The 15,791-nt window shown below is 39.8% G+C and overlaps 1 protein-coding gene across 6 annotated transcripts in view; it reads right to left on the bottom strand.

The window, feature by feature from the left end:
* magi3a (membrane associated guanylate kinase, WW and PDZ domain containing 3a) overlaps positions 1-15,791 on the bottom strand; it is a 106,442-nt gene that overhangs the window by 25,366 nt on the left and 65,285 nt on the right. For all 6 annotated transcript variants that reach the window (XM_054787615.1, XM_054787579.1, XM_054787596.1 and 3 more), the window contains exon 3: positions 11,206-11,325. In XM_054787615.1, the coding sequence (XP_054643590.1) occupies positions 11,206-11,325 (120 nt within the window). The remainder of the gene's footprint in view (positions 1-11,205; positions 11,326-15,791) is intronic.

Below are 15,791 nucleotides of genomic sequence, written 5' to 3'. Positions count from 1 at the left end.
AACGGTTGACCTTATCATCCCTTGTTACATTTATAAGGTTGGCTATTTAAAAAGGTATTGTTCCAATTTTCATGCTTAGCAAATGTCAGCCTGTTGTACTGTCATGGACAAAACTCCACAAAGAACAATGCAGAAGAACATTCGAATGTTTATTAAAAAGTTCTCAAAGCATGTGATCTCCACTTTAAGTCCATCAGCCTTTGCTGTCATACTGGCGCCCAAGGCAGCACGCAGCTAACTGCACAGAGCGAGTGTGCGCTGTTCAGCAAGAGCTCCACTCATTTTCATCCTTCCTCAACTATAGGAGGAGATTGACCCGCTAAAATGACAACTCAGAAAGATAGAAGGATGGAGGATATAGTAGGAAACACTAGGCTGCGTTAAAGGAGCCCAATGCCAAACTTTAAATGTGATCGGAGGGTATAAAAAAGTATTTATTATGTCAGTGCATTTTATTATATCTGTTATTAAGTCATCAATAGATGGTGCATGTAGCCACCAAAGAGACAAGTGAATCTGACTGCTATAATGTGCTATAATGAGGTCTTCTAGGGAAGTTCCTAAATCTGGCTGGTTGTTTTTACTGATTTAAAGGAAAACTGCACTGTTTTTGGAATTTTGCCTATCATCCACAATCCTTCTGCGAAACATGACCACACGTCTTTCCCTTTTCTGTGCCTTCTAAAGAGAGAAAACAAGTTAACATGACGGAGCTAACAATGCACGTCATGGGACTCACCTCTTTTGACTATAAAGCCCTAAAAAAAACCTTAAAAAAAACGGCAACTATGTTCCATTTACATAACTGACATGTATATTAACCAAGCTACAGCAATATTTTTATTGTAGCAGCTACCACGAAGAACTATATCTTTCTGGCGGAGTAACACAACGCCTCGCTAGTCAAGCCACTGCCAAGAGGTAACACTACCTACTGGTGCTGCTACGGTGTTGTTTATGAGTTTTGAAAAGTTAACGCTAGGTTATAAATAATGCCTCGCACATGTATTACAGAAGGTGGTGGCAATAAGTCAAAAGGTTGGTCAACTTTGAGATTCAAAACACCACCAACTAAACAACGGGACACACTAAAGCAGATACAACCATCGCATCAGTCAGGCATTCTAAATGACTGTTTTCATTGTAGTGTTATCCATGAAACATTCAGCACTAGCGCCAAAGATAACCTGATAACCTGAAGCTCATTCTCCATATATTCAGGCTCAAAAGATAAGGTTCTCGTTCCTCATTTGTCCAAAAGTAGTCGTCAGTGGCGGCTCTCACAAAGTCTGCCATGATTAGTAGTAGCAAACATACACGCTGTTTCTATGCTGCTGTTGTTGAGGGAAGTGGCTTTAGTTCCTATCGGCTATGTGATATCAATGGAAAGAAGTTACGGTAATGTTTAAAATGATCAAAAGAAGGCAAAACGCTGGAAGTATAACATGTTATTATGAATGTACCTGTTAATGCATGATCACAGCATGATATATAAAACCATAAAATGTTTGTAGATGTTTTTTTAGAGGGTTTTATATTTGAAATAGGTAAGTCCCGTGACGTGCATTGTTAGCTCCCTCATGCTCCCTTTAGAACGCACAGAAAAGGGAAAGAAATATGTGTTCATGTTTCACATAAGAATTGTGGATGATAGGCAAAATTCCCAAAAAAGTGCAGTTTTCTTTTAAATCAGATGAGCGCTAGCGAAAAGGTTGAGCGAGAGAGCGCGGGAGTGACAGGGCTGCAGCGATGTGCTTGTGCACAGTAATTATTGCACATTAATAGGGCTTAAAGTCTGCCTTTGCTCCCTCAAAGTTAGGGCACAAATATAAGTCCATAGACATGCACCTCCAAAAAAAAATCTTTGAGCCACGATGACGCCGCTCGTTAAGTGCTAACTATTGTAGCGCATTGACCAGCCCCTCTCTCCTTAATCTGCATCGCTGGTCGACTACAGTACACTGAGCCAACACACCAAATACTTGTGGTTTGCTCGTGAAGCCGACGCCACAACCTCAACCTGAACCAAGAGCCACAAAAGTAGGGGCCGCCCGTGGCAAATTTGTCATTGCATCACTGCAGAAACAAAATAAAATTTAAAAAAAAAACAGCAAAAATGATAAAAATACAGCAAAAGGCTCAATTAAAAAAAGCTGAAAGGTTGAAACCAACAACTAATAATAACACAAAGCATATATATCCATGGATCTTAATGGTTTAAGTTTTGTATTAGGTTTGAATTTCGTGGCTTCACTCTATCGCGGTTTTTCTAAATAGATTAATACATTATCGCTGTTTCATGATTGACTACGGGCTTACTATTAGTCAAAAAATATGATTGTAATAACATTTTACGTATTCTTGGCCTAAATTAAGCATTTTCAAACATAAAAATTGCTAAATGAAAGAAAATACAACTATAAGGCATTCAGAAGACGCATTCATGATGTGATATGTAGAATTCTACACTGGTCAGTAGGTGTTAGGAGTGTTACACTGATGAGACAATAGCCATCGCAGGAAGTACTCTGTCCAAAAAAAAACAAGGAACTCTTTTACGTGTGAGTCTATGTAATGCATTATTAGTGTAATGCATTATTAGCATTATTAGTGTAAGACTAATAAGTCTTATTTTGCTGCTATTACTGTCTACTTTATTGGGTAATACAACTGCAAAGGTGATTATGGGGTGTTATTTCATGTCTAGAGGGCTCTAATAATATATACACAATAATTAAGTGTGGAAGGGACAGGGCATGGGTGAGGGTGACGGGAGGTCACACGGTTTTTAGTGCTCACGACGCACAGACTCAGCTGGACAATCAGCTCCACTCATGCTCGCTGCACCATATCTCTACATTTGCCATAGATACAACCTGACACCATAACATCATCACTCTGAACAATGTATTCATTTACTCATTCATCATTGCGCAAGACATACAGTAGTTCTAATAAAGTGTTGAACAAGCATGAGTCTCTTAACATGCTGTTGAATTCTGTTGTGATTGTTACACAACAAAGTATGCCACTTCCTCTTCAGGCTTTTCAGGCATTATTTCAGTAGGTCAGTAAAAATGTCTCTATTGATTGGAATTACATTGGACATAAGCCGGTTTTAGTCATTTACAGTTTAGATCATTCCTCAGTACTGACCATGTTGAAGGAAAACAGCAGAGAAAGCCAATTTAAACTGTTTCCACATGGTTATCACACAGGCCCTTTTCGCAGCTCTCTGACTGTGGTGCTAGTGAAACGCGTCATTTGAACACTGCACTTACTGCGAGTCCATTGTACTGCTGTTCACTTAGTTCGCTCTGATGCCAGTTTTGAGTAAAGCAACATTTTGAAGGCCATAACTCACGTAAAGAAGAGACGTAATCACACAATCACAGTGCCCGAGAAGCATTCTCAAATTAGGCTCTCAAAGTGAATGTGCTTGGCCTTGTATGAGGACGTCACCTTGTTGATTGTCATGGTCACGGTCACCGTCATATGATTGTCAACTGATCAGATCAGGGTGTACCTACAGCAGTCTCTCAGGTGCTGGGATACACTCCAATTCCCTGTCAACCTGAACGGGATATGTGGTGTAGAAAATGGACAAACGAATGGCCAACTCAGATCTGTGGACTAGTGAAAATCCTACCATCTCAATACTAAACAGCTTTCTCTCACTAGGCAGTTTCTCACTATTTGGAACCAACCAATAAAACTCCAGAGAGGATACAGTATACTCTATATCAGTGGTTCTTAACCTGGGTTCGATCGATCAACCGGGGGTTCAATGAGTCGGTCCCAGGAGTTCGGCGGAGCCACTGCCACGGAGGTTAAGACACACCGGACTCATCGTGTCTATTTGTGATGATTCGCCGCCGCTTAGCCATCACTGGCTGCAGATAATCACATTACATTGCTTGCCTTGGCCAATCAGTGCTGCAAAGAATTTTGCTCGCTCATGGTGCGTTCCATTTGTACTTGGAAGTCGGAATTTCCAAGCTCCTAGCGGGAACACCCGACTGAAACGCCCCCCGAAGTCGGAATGTTCAACTTGGAAGTCAGAGCATCCACAGCACCTCCGAGTCAACAATCAATGATGGCTGCCTCGTATGTAAACGATAAATAATTAATAATTTATATATAATATTGCTATAGTGTGAAATTTTTCTGACTTGGCAACTGGAACGCTTTTAACTCGGAGATCACGTCACTGTCATTCCGACTTCCCAGTTCCGAGTACAAATGAAACGCACCATCAAGTAGTCAACGTGTGACTGATGTGGTAGCACGTCGTGTGATTTCGTTCTTAATATTTTAATCCATACTAACTATGTCGAGCAAAAAAAGAAAGTGGTGGGACAATTATGTAAAACGTGGATTCACATGTATCATGAACCGTGATGGGAGTCAGCGTCCTGTCTCTGTCATTTTGTGCGCCAGTAAACAAACATATACCTATAAACAAACATATGCCTATAAACAAACATATACCTATGTCTTGAATTTGAAAAAAAATTATATTTTATTTTTCACTAAATAAGGGTTCGGTGAATGGGCATATGAAATTGATGGGGTTCGGTACCCTCAACATGGTTAAGAACCACTGCTCTATATATTATAGAGTATGCTGTAAATATTGAAGCCGTATATTAAATATATCAAAGCCATTTATGAAATGAATCATTTTAAAAAAAAATCAATGAATGGTAATGTTTCAACCACAAATAAAATGATGTTCTCTGAAGGGTTTATGCAGCCAGCCACAGTCAGTGACCCTCATTAATCATTGAGAATGGGCCTTCAATATCTAGCATGCCCAGGTTCTGTTTATGATTGCCATAGCCTCTTATGTGAAGCCACTCTTGAACTCCAGCTTTGGAACAGAGCTGTTTGGCATGGACGGCCACCTACACCGACCCTGCATTCCTCTGCCTCCGATCAGGGAACATCTGACCTGCATCTTATTAACAAGCGTTCAGTCTACACTTGATTTTCTTCTTCATTTAGCACTCGTTTATATGTCATAATCTTTGAGAATCCATTTTGTCTTCTCTAAGCCAAAAGCAGTTGCCAGCACTGCACCTCCTCACCCTCCTGACTCTGTGACTCCTGGCCCGCTGCCCCATCACTATCTAATAAACAGCCAAGCAGCTTCGCCTCACAACTCTACAAAGCCTGCAACACAAACACGGGTCCTACTTAGAAATAGTTGTGGGCTTTGCAGCCCAGCAAAACGTGGGTGCGGAAAATTGCAATTTCTTTTCCAGTGAAGTCCATGATTGTCAGGGGGAGGATGAATTCTGTGTTTTGCACAAACAAAGGGGATTTCATAATCTTCATTTGCTGACTGACTGTCCCCTCGCAGACTCATAAGCATGGACTGTTGGTTCACCCAAAAATAATCTCTGCCTTAGCTGTCATTCTACTTGTATATTGTATAGTATAGCATTTAGGGAAATTTATGTAGGCTACATCATACATATTGTCATAGGCTGTCGATATATTTCTGCGCCTAGGACTGTCACGATAATCTTTCCGATTATCAATTTACTCTATGATAAATAAAAACAATCTTGATCATTTTGACATGTCGTCTCTCTCTACCAAACAGGCTACATGACAAGAGGATTCACTCTGTGCACCTGGGCACGTTGGTTCTATAGCGGAATGAACAAAGTGAGTGAACCCTCCTGTCAGTCATTCAGTCACTCTCTTTGTCCCAGTGGGCAGAGGCGGGGCGCTAGCTGTGTGTCTTGTGCTACAGAATCAAATACTGTCTTCATGCCTGTTGTGTATAAAACATGATCTGATGTCAATTTCAGCCCATTTGCACATCATCATTTTGTGACATGAAAATATTTGTGACAAAGACAAATAAAAACTGTGGAACTCACGTTTCAGCTGCACCTCATTAAGCATAAAGAGTATTCCACACACAATATTGCAAACGAATCAAGGAAGTGTATATGCAAAGGAGCAGAAGTCTGCACTGTGAACTTCAGAGTATTTATTTCTCCATTTTTTGTCAATATTCAGACAATAACAAGCAGCACCGATTCAAAATTGGAAATATGGTGTAGTGCCCATGATACGTGTTACGTTTCGGCTTATGTTTGCGTTTTTTTTCTACCGATCTATTCTAATCTATACACTATTGTTTTCATGTTTCCGCACAAGATCAATTGTGTTACTCTGATGCTAACAATGCATTGAAGAACACTTGGATTACATTGAAATACAATTTTGTTTACAGAGACTCCATTTTATTTCTTGTTTTCATTGTTGTGTGTGGTTTTTATTAAAGTGTTTTTTTCTTAACAGAGGCAGGGTCTGTTTTTTTTGTTGTTAATTGTTTTTGGTTATGATTGTGATTTTATTTGATCATAAAGTGCAATTTTTGCTAAAAGAGACTTAGAGTCCATTTTATTTATTTAATTTTTTTGTTCTTTTATTGTTTGTTTAATTTATTTTATTTAAAAGCTCTTGACATTCCTATTACAATGTTAAATAAATTAAAGTTTATTACTTTTGATACAGTGTACTATTATAAAAATATAAGTAATAATAATATAAGTAATATTTTTTACCGGCAATAAGTTGTAGGATCATAATTTTTTTGTAGTGCTAATTTTGAAGGACATTGCTTAATTACTTCTTCCATTGTTTTGTATTTTTATTCCTTTTCTAACAGATATTATCTGTTAAAAAAGGAATAAACGTTTATTGCTTGTTCTACAAAATATACCAATATCTGAGACAAGTACTGTATGTTCCCAGAGTCGCAATGTTGTTGTTACTGACTGCAGCTAGTGTGGGTTATTGTTTGAAGAGAAATACCTTTTTTCTAGAATTATGCTAATCCACGTCAGCTCCATCTCTGTCATGAATGACTCATACAACCGCATGGGGCAAAGAATTGGTTATGACCTGATTCACATACGTGCACACATCTAAATCCATGGCAATGTTCTATGAAACCCAAACAGGTTGAGTCTTTCTTTGTTCATTTCTGCCCACTTACTGGGTCATTTCATTAATTCTGCAAAAGAGAGAAAATCTAATTAACTCATTAACTCTGATTAAGAGTGATTTACATACTCACGTTACCAATGTCATGCTTGCCGAACATCAACTGCAAAATATGTCTATTATTCTTGAGCATTATTAAAGTCAATCTATGCCTCTCATTTGTATCAGAGACCCTGTTATTCTCAAGTACTTGTATTCGGATTTTTTTGCAACTCATGAACTATACTGCTATAAACTACAACAACCTCTGGTTCAAGTGGCTCTTTGAGATACTTTCAGCCTGTGTTAAAGGAAAACTGCACTTTTCTGGGGGGAATTTTGCCCATCATCCACAATCCTTATGCGAGACATGAACACATATGTCTTTCTCTTTTCTGTGCGTTCTAAAGACATAAAAACAGATAAAGAGACAGCTCATTACTGAACGTAATGGGAACCACTTATTCTGCCGATAAAGCCTCCTCAAAAAGACTCCATAGAGCATCAACAATGCCCCATTTACATACAATGTGATGCGCATATTAACCAAGCAACAGAGACATAGTTATTATATTATTATTTTTGGTACGCCGATCAAACTGGTGCATTGACACTGGTGCATTGACACCACACCACACAGGCTACCTACTAGCCGGCTAGGGAACACACTCACCCGCAGCGCATCAACGCCACGTTCACAATGCCAGAGGCCACTACCAAAAACGTACGGCTACGTAATAGCGCTGCCGCCTCTGCTGCTGTGTTTTTATTTTTGAGTTTGGAAAAGTTAACGCTATGTGTCGGTGTTCGTTCCGGTAATGCTTAAAATGACCAAAATAAGGCAAATACTGTAAGTATTAAATGTTATCATGAATGTACCTGTTGCTACATGGTCACAGACTGTATATAAAACTATAAAACCTTGGAGGTGTTTTAATAGCGGCCTTTTGGAGACGGCATAGGGGTGTCCCATTACGGGCAGTAACGAGCTGTCTCTTTTTATCCGTTTTTATATCTTTACAACGCACAGAAAAGAGAAAGACGTGTGTTCATGGCTCACATAAGAATTGTGGATTATGGGCAAAATTAAAAATAAAAAAAGCGTAGTTTTCCTTTAAGATACACAGAAGTACACACTATGACCAGTTTCTGTTGTGTTCACTGGTGGACTGAATGGGCAAGCATCACAAACATTCATTGTGAGGCTCAGACATGAGGTCAATGACTCACCTAACAGGGTAAATCTTTGACAACATGCTCAATTATCATATATACTCTTTCTTTTTCTTTTTTGCTGGTTCAGCAGAATATCCAATAGTGCATGTTTGGCAACTGAGTGGTCAGAAGTCTGGACATTTATAATTAAGCCTCTGGGAGCTTGTGTATGTGTGCTATCAATACAGGAATAGCTGTGCTGCATTATGAAGGGAAGGGAAGAACGACTCCATTACTCATCTTGCTGACTGGTTTATGACCCTGAGGTTGAAGGGCCGGTCACCTGGGGCCCATCTGGGACAGACAGCTGGCGACAGTGTTCTTACACACGTGTTGCACGCACACGGCAACCAAATCAACTGGGAACAAATTAACTTGGCTTCTTTCACATTTACAGTAGCTGTAGAATGACAGCGTGTTGACTTCACCTGAAGACCTTAATGATGCACAGCACTGCGCATTTGGAAGAGAACTAAAACCCTCGGCTGTAATCTTGCTCAAGGGTGCACCACGGGTGCGACAGTGATCCGATGGGATAACCTTATACACTGTAATATGGCTTCCTTTAGCGTCTCCACTTACTGTAATTCTAGCCACAAACTCACAGGGGCATTTTGGGAAAAACATAATTAAAGCTGAATTTGGTTCATGGTGTGACAAATTGAAAAAAATATATTTGAAAGTTCATAAATGATTGATGACTCTATCGATCTATGCTGAGTTCGCTTAGCGGTTTTACCTCTGGCACTGTGCTTGATGAAGATTCCTTAGAAAAATCTTAAAATTCTGGTTTTATGTCGTAATTTGAAATTCAAGCAAAGTTTTCAGGAAAAATATACCGTCAAGGTCTCCAAACCACCCGGGGGTTGAAATGTCATTGATATATATCATGAGTGAAAAGTATGTGGTGAAAACATAGAACCAGAAATGGATATGATATGCCTCTGTCTTGGCCGTGCAGTACAATATACAGTAGCTGTTGACAGTGGCCTTTTTGTGACAGATAATGTTAATCAACGGGTGGTTACTCTGACAAAAAGGTACTTTGGTAGATTCTTGATTAAACAAAAAAAAAAAAGCTCAATGAAAAACGTAATCCCATGTATTACCATGCCGTCTGGGGTCGACATTGGTTGCTTAGCAATCATAAACAGAGCTCAGAGACTGTGTGTTATAAAATGGTCAAGCGCAGACTGATCAGCAACATGGCAGAGACACCTGAATTACTGCACAAAAAATGGTGGAAATTTGCCTAAATATTGTGGTTATAACCATTCATCCACTACATCGATGCATCGATTTACTGTACATTCCTATGATCCAACTTGATCGTTCCGTGTTCACTAAGTTTCCATTCCGGATGACATATATCGATCTAACATTGTTTAAAAGGTAATCAATCGATTGAACCGATACTAGGAAATAAAGCATCAGATTTAAGCACGGCAGGCTTTATATGTCTGTGTGTTTTTTTAAAATCATTTTTAATGATAAAGACGTTAAACGTTATCCGATTCAGTCTGCCTGTGGTGGTCATGGGAGTTGTAGTGGACCTGAGAAATACAGTTGATTCGCTTCTTCTTCTTTTGGTCAGTTGATTCACTTCATTCAGTATTCATATTTAACTCATCTGTCCTTATTTGAAACTCCTTTTACGTGACATTTATGGGAGCAATATGCAAAGTAAAGATGTTTTTTGGAAGCCTCTAGACCAGGGGTCACCAATGTTTTTTCTTGCGAGAGCTACTTTTAGAAAATGAAAATGGCCACGAGCTACTCATTTTTGTAGAAATTATTTTCATACCTTATTTCAACCCAAACAGATCAAATATGCTTGTTTTACCAAAACATTCACAAAATGCTGGTATCCACAACTCACATTTTATGTTTTAGAATACTTTTCTTTCTAGTGTTCTCACATTATTAACTGAAAACCTGAAGGTAAAGTAGGCCTGCGGGCGCTTCATGTGGTCGTGAGGGGCTACCTGGTTCCCGCGGGCACTGTGTTGGTGACCCCTGGTCTAGATGGTAGTTTGCAGTACAGTAGCAGTGATGCTTAGTGATGTCATCATCCAGCACGGCGTGTCCAGGTCAAAACACATTTGTGCGCTTTTGTATTCCTGCTAGTTGCTGCATCGTTCTTTCAAATGGCTGCTCTGATCAGGAGGATTATCAGCACAAAAAAGCCCCTGCTTTTCGGCCCGTATAGGTGAGAACATTTCAACACCTAATTGAAGATACGATACCACATTCATTTGTTGAGAAATTTGAATAATGTCCCTCACCTTTGGGTGCAAAGTGCCAGTTTGTATTGAAATATTTAAAGTAAGTAATGAATCATCAAGCTATACCACCATCTGTTCATCCTGATTTTGTATTACATTTTTAACAATTTTTTTGTACTCATTGCTAATTTATAACAGTCACACTAGTTGAATTTTTGGCAAATGGTTACTGAATCGATTTCGGATCGTATCGTTCTAAATGAACCAATATCGTCCTTGAACCATATTGGCAACCACGAACAGTGATACAAAACGAATCGTTACACCCCAACTAAATATGCATCCCTAACCTGTGTTGTCTGTGCTATTATTTTACTGACAAATACACCACATGGTGGCGCTGTTATTAAGGCCCAAAGTTTGAACCCATAAGTTGGATTAACTTGAAATGTCAAGAATCACAAAGAAATTTGACACACTCGGGCTTTGCAGGGGTACTGTGAGACTTAACCGCTAATAACCCATGAGTCATTTACTATTTGTTGAATGACATTTAGACTGTATCTGTATGTATGGTAGCATGTCTTCCAAAGCACTTTGAGCACAACCCATAAGGGGTGCCCCATGTGGTGTCCTAATTTTTATACAGTATTATTTGACATTTGTCACATTTAAATATTTTCAAAGTTTCCTTGAAAAGCAGGGTAACAACCCACATGCCTAAATATACACTCATAATGTAGTGTTTGCCAAATACCATCATAGGTTCCACTCTCTAGCAGGAGTCCACATTCTTCAAGATTACGAAACTCTTCCACACTGATAAAGTTGTAATCCACTCCTGGAACTTCCCCCTCTCTCGGTTGCCGAGTGGTACCTGCCAACAATAACACAGTTTAAGAAGAGAGAACATCTTTACACAAATGGAAATGCTCTGCGACACTGGAGCCAGCACACCTTCAGGCATGTGATATCCACTAGGGAATGCCTGGGCTCATAGAATAAGTAGTGACCAAAGCTGAGGCCATGTCAGAGGAATTGAGAATTTAAACATTAAACTAAATGTGATGGCCCATTAAACAGCAGCAGGAAAAATACATGGGAAGTGCAGCTGATTAAAATTGCACACTTTCCTTACTGACACACCTACAGTACATCCTGTATAGATCAATAGGGAGAATTCGAGATCTATCCAGTGATAAAACGTGGTGGGTTTCAGTCCATGGTTCTCGCTCGGAAAAGGGTGAAGTGCCTTCTCTGGGTCGGGGATGAGATCCTGCCCCAAGTGGAGGAGTTTAAGACCTCTGGGTCTTGTTCACAAGTGAGGGAAGGATGACACACAAGATCGACCGAGGGACTGGTGCAGCGTCTGCAGTGATGCAGACTCTGCATCGGTCCGTTGTGGTGAAGAGGGAGCCGAAAGCTCTCAATTTACTGGTGGATCTGGTTCTTCGCATTGTACGAGCTGAAGGGGGGTTCCGAAATATATTTCCCAATGAATGCTGGTATGTGAGTTTATCTTTCATGGAAATTCATCAAAAGTTGTCATACTTTTTGTAGGAGATGCTTTTTCCACAGTAAAAAACATGATTGAAAAAACATAGGTTATATCCCTCTTTTCCCTGTCTATAGGGACAAAAAAGCTAAAAGCATTCAGGAAAATATGTTCACACTTGTCTGCCAAAGTTTTGGGAGTAAAAAATCTCTCTCAAGTGAATGCCAGCGGCTGATAATCTGAAACATTGTGGAAGCAACTGTTCAAAGCTCAGACTCTTCCCTTTTCTCCCCTCTTAAAATAACTTCCTCAACCTACAATACAAGGTGATGTTTCTAGTCCCGGGCTTCAAGATCCCTTTAGCTTTACTTTCATAAAATAACAATGCTCCCAAACTGCTGTATCTCGTTAAGAAAATGCCATGTTTTGCCTTGATGGTGCTCTCATCTGTGAGATGCTGGAAACACATTGTTATGGAAAAGACTTTACGCTCCTTAACGCGCCAACTCTGCTTAGCATCATCTTAGCTGTAATCAGGGCTTTTACAGAGCCTCAGCCGAGTCGCTCTGCTATCTGGCTGCTCCGCACACACTAGGGATTTCAACTTTTAACTGAACTAACTTTAACTATTTAATGTCCCCATTCTTCATTTTCCTTCATCCTTGTTCTTGTCCTTCATCCAACATCATCTTGATGCCGCTGTGGGCAATCACTTCTGAAATAGCTCAGTCCACTAAAGGGACAATGGTTTATTCTGGCTGACAGTGATAAGGATAGGTGAGCAGAGCGACAAACAGCCATATTTACTGATGTTTTACTGATGTTTTCTTTTTATACAATGCATATTTTTTTAGATACATTCTATCATTACTATACGTACCTATCCACTTCCACACGTGCAAATATGATGGTTGATGTTGACCATTTTTGTAAAAGTTTTAAATTTGTGTCCATTTGGCCAACCGCACTGGGAGAATGGCAGCTTTTGGAGTCAGCAGCATAGGCTAAATTGGAGGCAGTAGATGGCAATGAATGAGCTTTATTACAAAGTTAAAAACAAATGTAAAAGACAGTGAAATGTCCTACAATGCAAGATTTCTTCTTATCCAGGATAAGTTTGAGAATTAATTCCGGATATGTAGTACTACAAAGCTAAGTTCTTAGGAGGATGTGTCACCAAGGTATAGAGTCGAGCTAACCCGGTCAGGAGTAGGTTATGTTTGGGGATAAGAGATCAGAGCCAATAAAAACACCACCTATTAACTAATCAGTTATCTCTGAATATTGACGTCACCGTTCATTGACAATCCTGCGGAGATTGGCGCGGATAGGAGTTAAGACCCCTTGTGATTTTCTCCATGATTTTCATGAGGAAAGTTTTAGATTGTCATTGGAACGGCCAGCTTATCTTTTTGCCAGCTTCTCGAGTCGTATGTTTACAATGAAAAACGGTGAAACAGCGCGCTTCCAGTGAACATAAAAAGGACATACAGTAGTTTCCATTTTCAACTATTTTATTTATCCTGTTCTGTTGTTCCTATAAACAAACGTGAAATTAATCTCAGAAACCTCCCATTTGTCGCCCCGCATTATTGCTGTCAGTTCCTCAGCCACAGTAAAATTCAGGGCAGCAGGGTTCCCTCCTGTCATCCTAATTTAATTTTTACTTCTGTTAGCTACGTCAATGTCCATGTCATTCAGTGTGCTTTAGTGTAACCCTGCCATCACACTCGTAAGACACAACTTAACCACTTTGCATTAGGGATTTCCTGATCCGATCTTCCAAATCGGGATTGGTTGCTAATCCGCTGTATTTTGAAGATCGGATAATTTCGGCTTCTGCCCCAAGATCGGGCCGATCCAGTTGCCTTATAACGTTCGTAACTGGGTCACACTTGAATATGATAGGTGCGGTATTGTGCCTGATAGCTGGTTGCTCGACTCCCGCCACCCGCAAGATGAAAACGCAACACCACCATGCAGACATGTCCGCGGTGTACCGTGGTGAAGTTAGTTTCACGTTGGACGTTGGATATCCGGCTCTGTAGATACAGAGGTAGTTCCTCCTCACAGTGCCTGGACTGCTGTCATCATGCAGGGAGCTGGCACGCAGTGGCGGAGCCCTTGGTCACCCCACTGGCCATCTAGACATTTTAGTTATCAACTTATTGCCACCCCAATGAAAAATGTCTGGTTCTGCCAATGCTCGCATGGGAAGCGCTGGTTGTTTATACTAGAGACCGTCAATAAATTACTATTGTGCTAAAGAGAGTTTAAGAAAAAAAAGTCATGTATTTTAAATGACACCACAAATTTATCTATAACCATGTCAAATGATTAGTCCTAAGCTAAAAGTATTTTGCACCCCCATTTTTTCAAATTTGATCTTTTATTGGATGGACTTTTATTGTATCTTTTATTGGATTAGGGACCTGACTCACAGAGGTTTGTTACAAAAGCCAAACAATATTGTTAGCCATACTGTGTAACAAAAAAGTACATCCACCAATACTTTGGTTGCATTATTTTTAATGCTTTGAAGAGCTATTTTCATCACCATATTCAATTCCACAAATTCATGTTTGTAACAAAAGCTTATTATTAAAAAAAAAGGGGGATCGCGACATCCTTATTTTGAATAATATATTTGTATTTCATATTTTATTTCAAAATGGTCATGTATTGCATTTCATACAGTATGTGTATTACTGTAGGTATTAATGATGTGGCTATCTCATGCATTCACATAGACGATTATTTTCTGCCTTTCCTCCTACATTTAGCAGCCGCAAACGTGTTTCCTTTAGCATGTATAACGTCTTTATATTCTTCATACTTATTGTAATAGATTGTTCTTCCTGAGTGACGTAAGTCGCTCTGCTGTCGGTACATTGTTCATGCCTGTGATGGGTCATCTGCTGCCACCACCGCCCCTTCTTCGTAAAGACGCTCATGACAACACTAGAAAATCCCGACTTAACCAATCAAATTTTTATGCAGCTTTGTAGTACCGCCTAATCCACATCTTCGATTTGGCTCGGTTGACCCACATAACAAAGAGATCCTGGATAACTTAAAACTAGCTTCATACAACAGGCCTCTCTTTCATCCAATTAACATCTGGTGCAACATCAAAGTCAGTATATTTGTGGTACCGTTTTTGACTGGGTGGGGGGAGGGCATTTCCTCTATGACTCACACACACAAAAAAAAGAGAACATGAACTGAATGCAAATTTGAGCTGCATCTTTATCCGGATTTGCACTAAACTTTAACGGGTTCTATACTTCACTGCTCCACAACGTTTCGGCAACATTGTTTGTGTAGTTGGTGTGCAATCCTAAACTCAAAAATAAAGAAAAATCCAAACAAAACAGCAATCAAAACAACACCCCTTATTTTTGTGCTTGCCTGAGGTAAAACCGTCTATGTGAAGCATAACACCACAAAAGCGCCACGGTTGAATACTGTTGCTTTGCACTGAGGCATTTGCTGAATTTTTGCATCGTTTTTTTAGCAAGCATGCCAACAGTACCCCACCGACGTACGATTTTATAGTTGACAGTTGACAATTAGGAAACAATGTATTCACCACCCCGCGACCCTAGTGAGGATAAGCGGCATAGAAGATGGATGGATAGATGGATGTATTTGTCTCTGCGGTGGTAAGTGTGCCTTAATGGTTAAATGTGGAGCTACGTTATGGCAAGGCTAAATTCCGCAGTGTGATGCAGCTTGGAAACTTAAAAGGGGCTGTCTTCTCTAAAAAGACCAGCTTCCAGGATTAAAAACCTGGGGCACTATTTTAACATTTCTGCTGCTTCTCTTCATCTCTTATCTTTCAGTGA

The sequence above is a fragment of the Dunckerocampus dactyliophorus genome, chromosome 1 (assembly GCF_027744805.1).
Source record: "Dunckerocampus dactyliophorus isolate RoL2022-P2 chromosome 1, RoL_Ddac_1.1, whole genome shotgun sequence".
In the NCBI taxonomy this organism is placed as follows: Eukaryota; Metazoa; Chordata; class Actinopteri; order Syngnathiformes; family Syngnathidae; genus Dunckerocampus; species Dunckerocampus dactyliophorus.
This window is presented reverse-complemented; position numbering and strand designations above follow the sequence as displayed.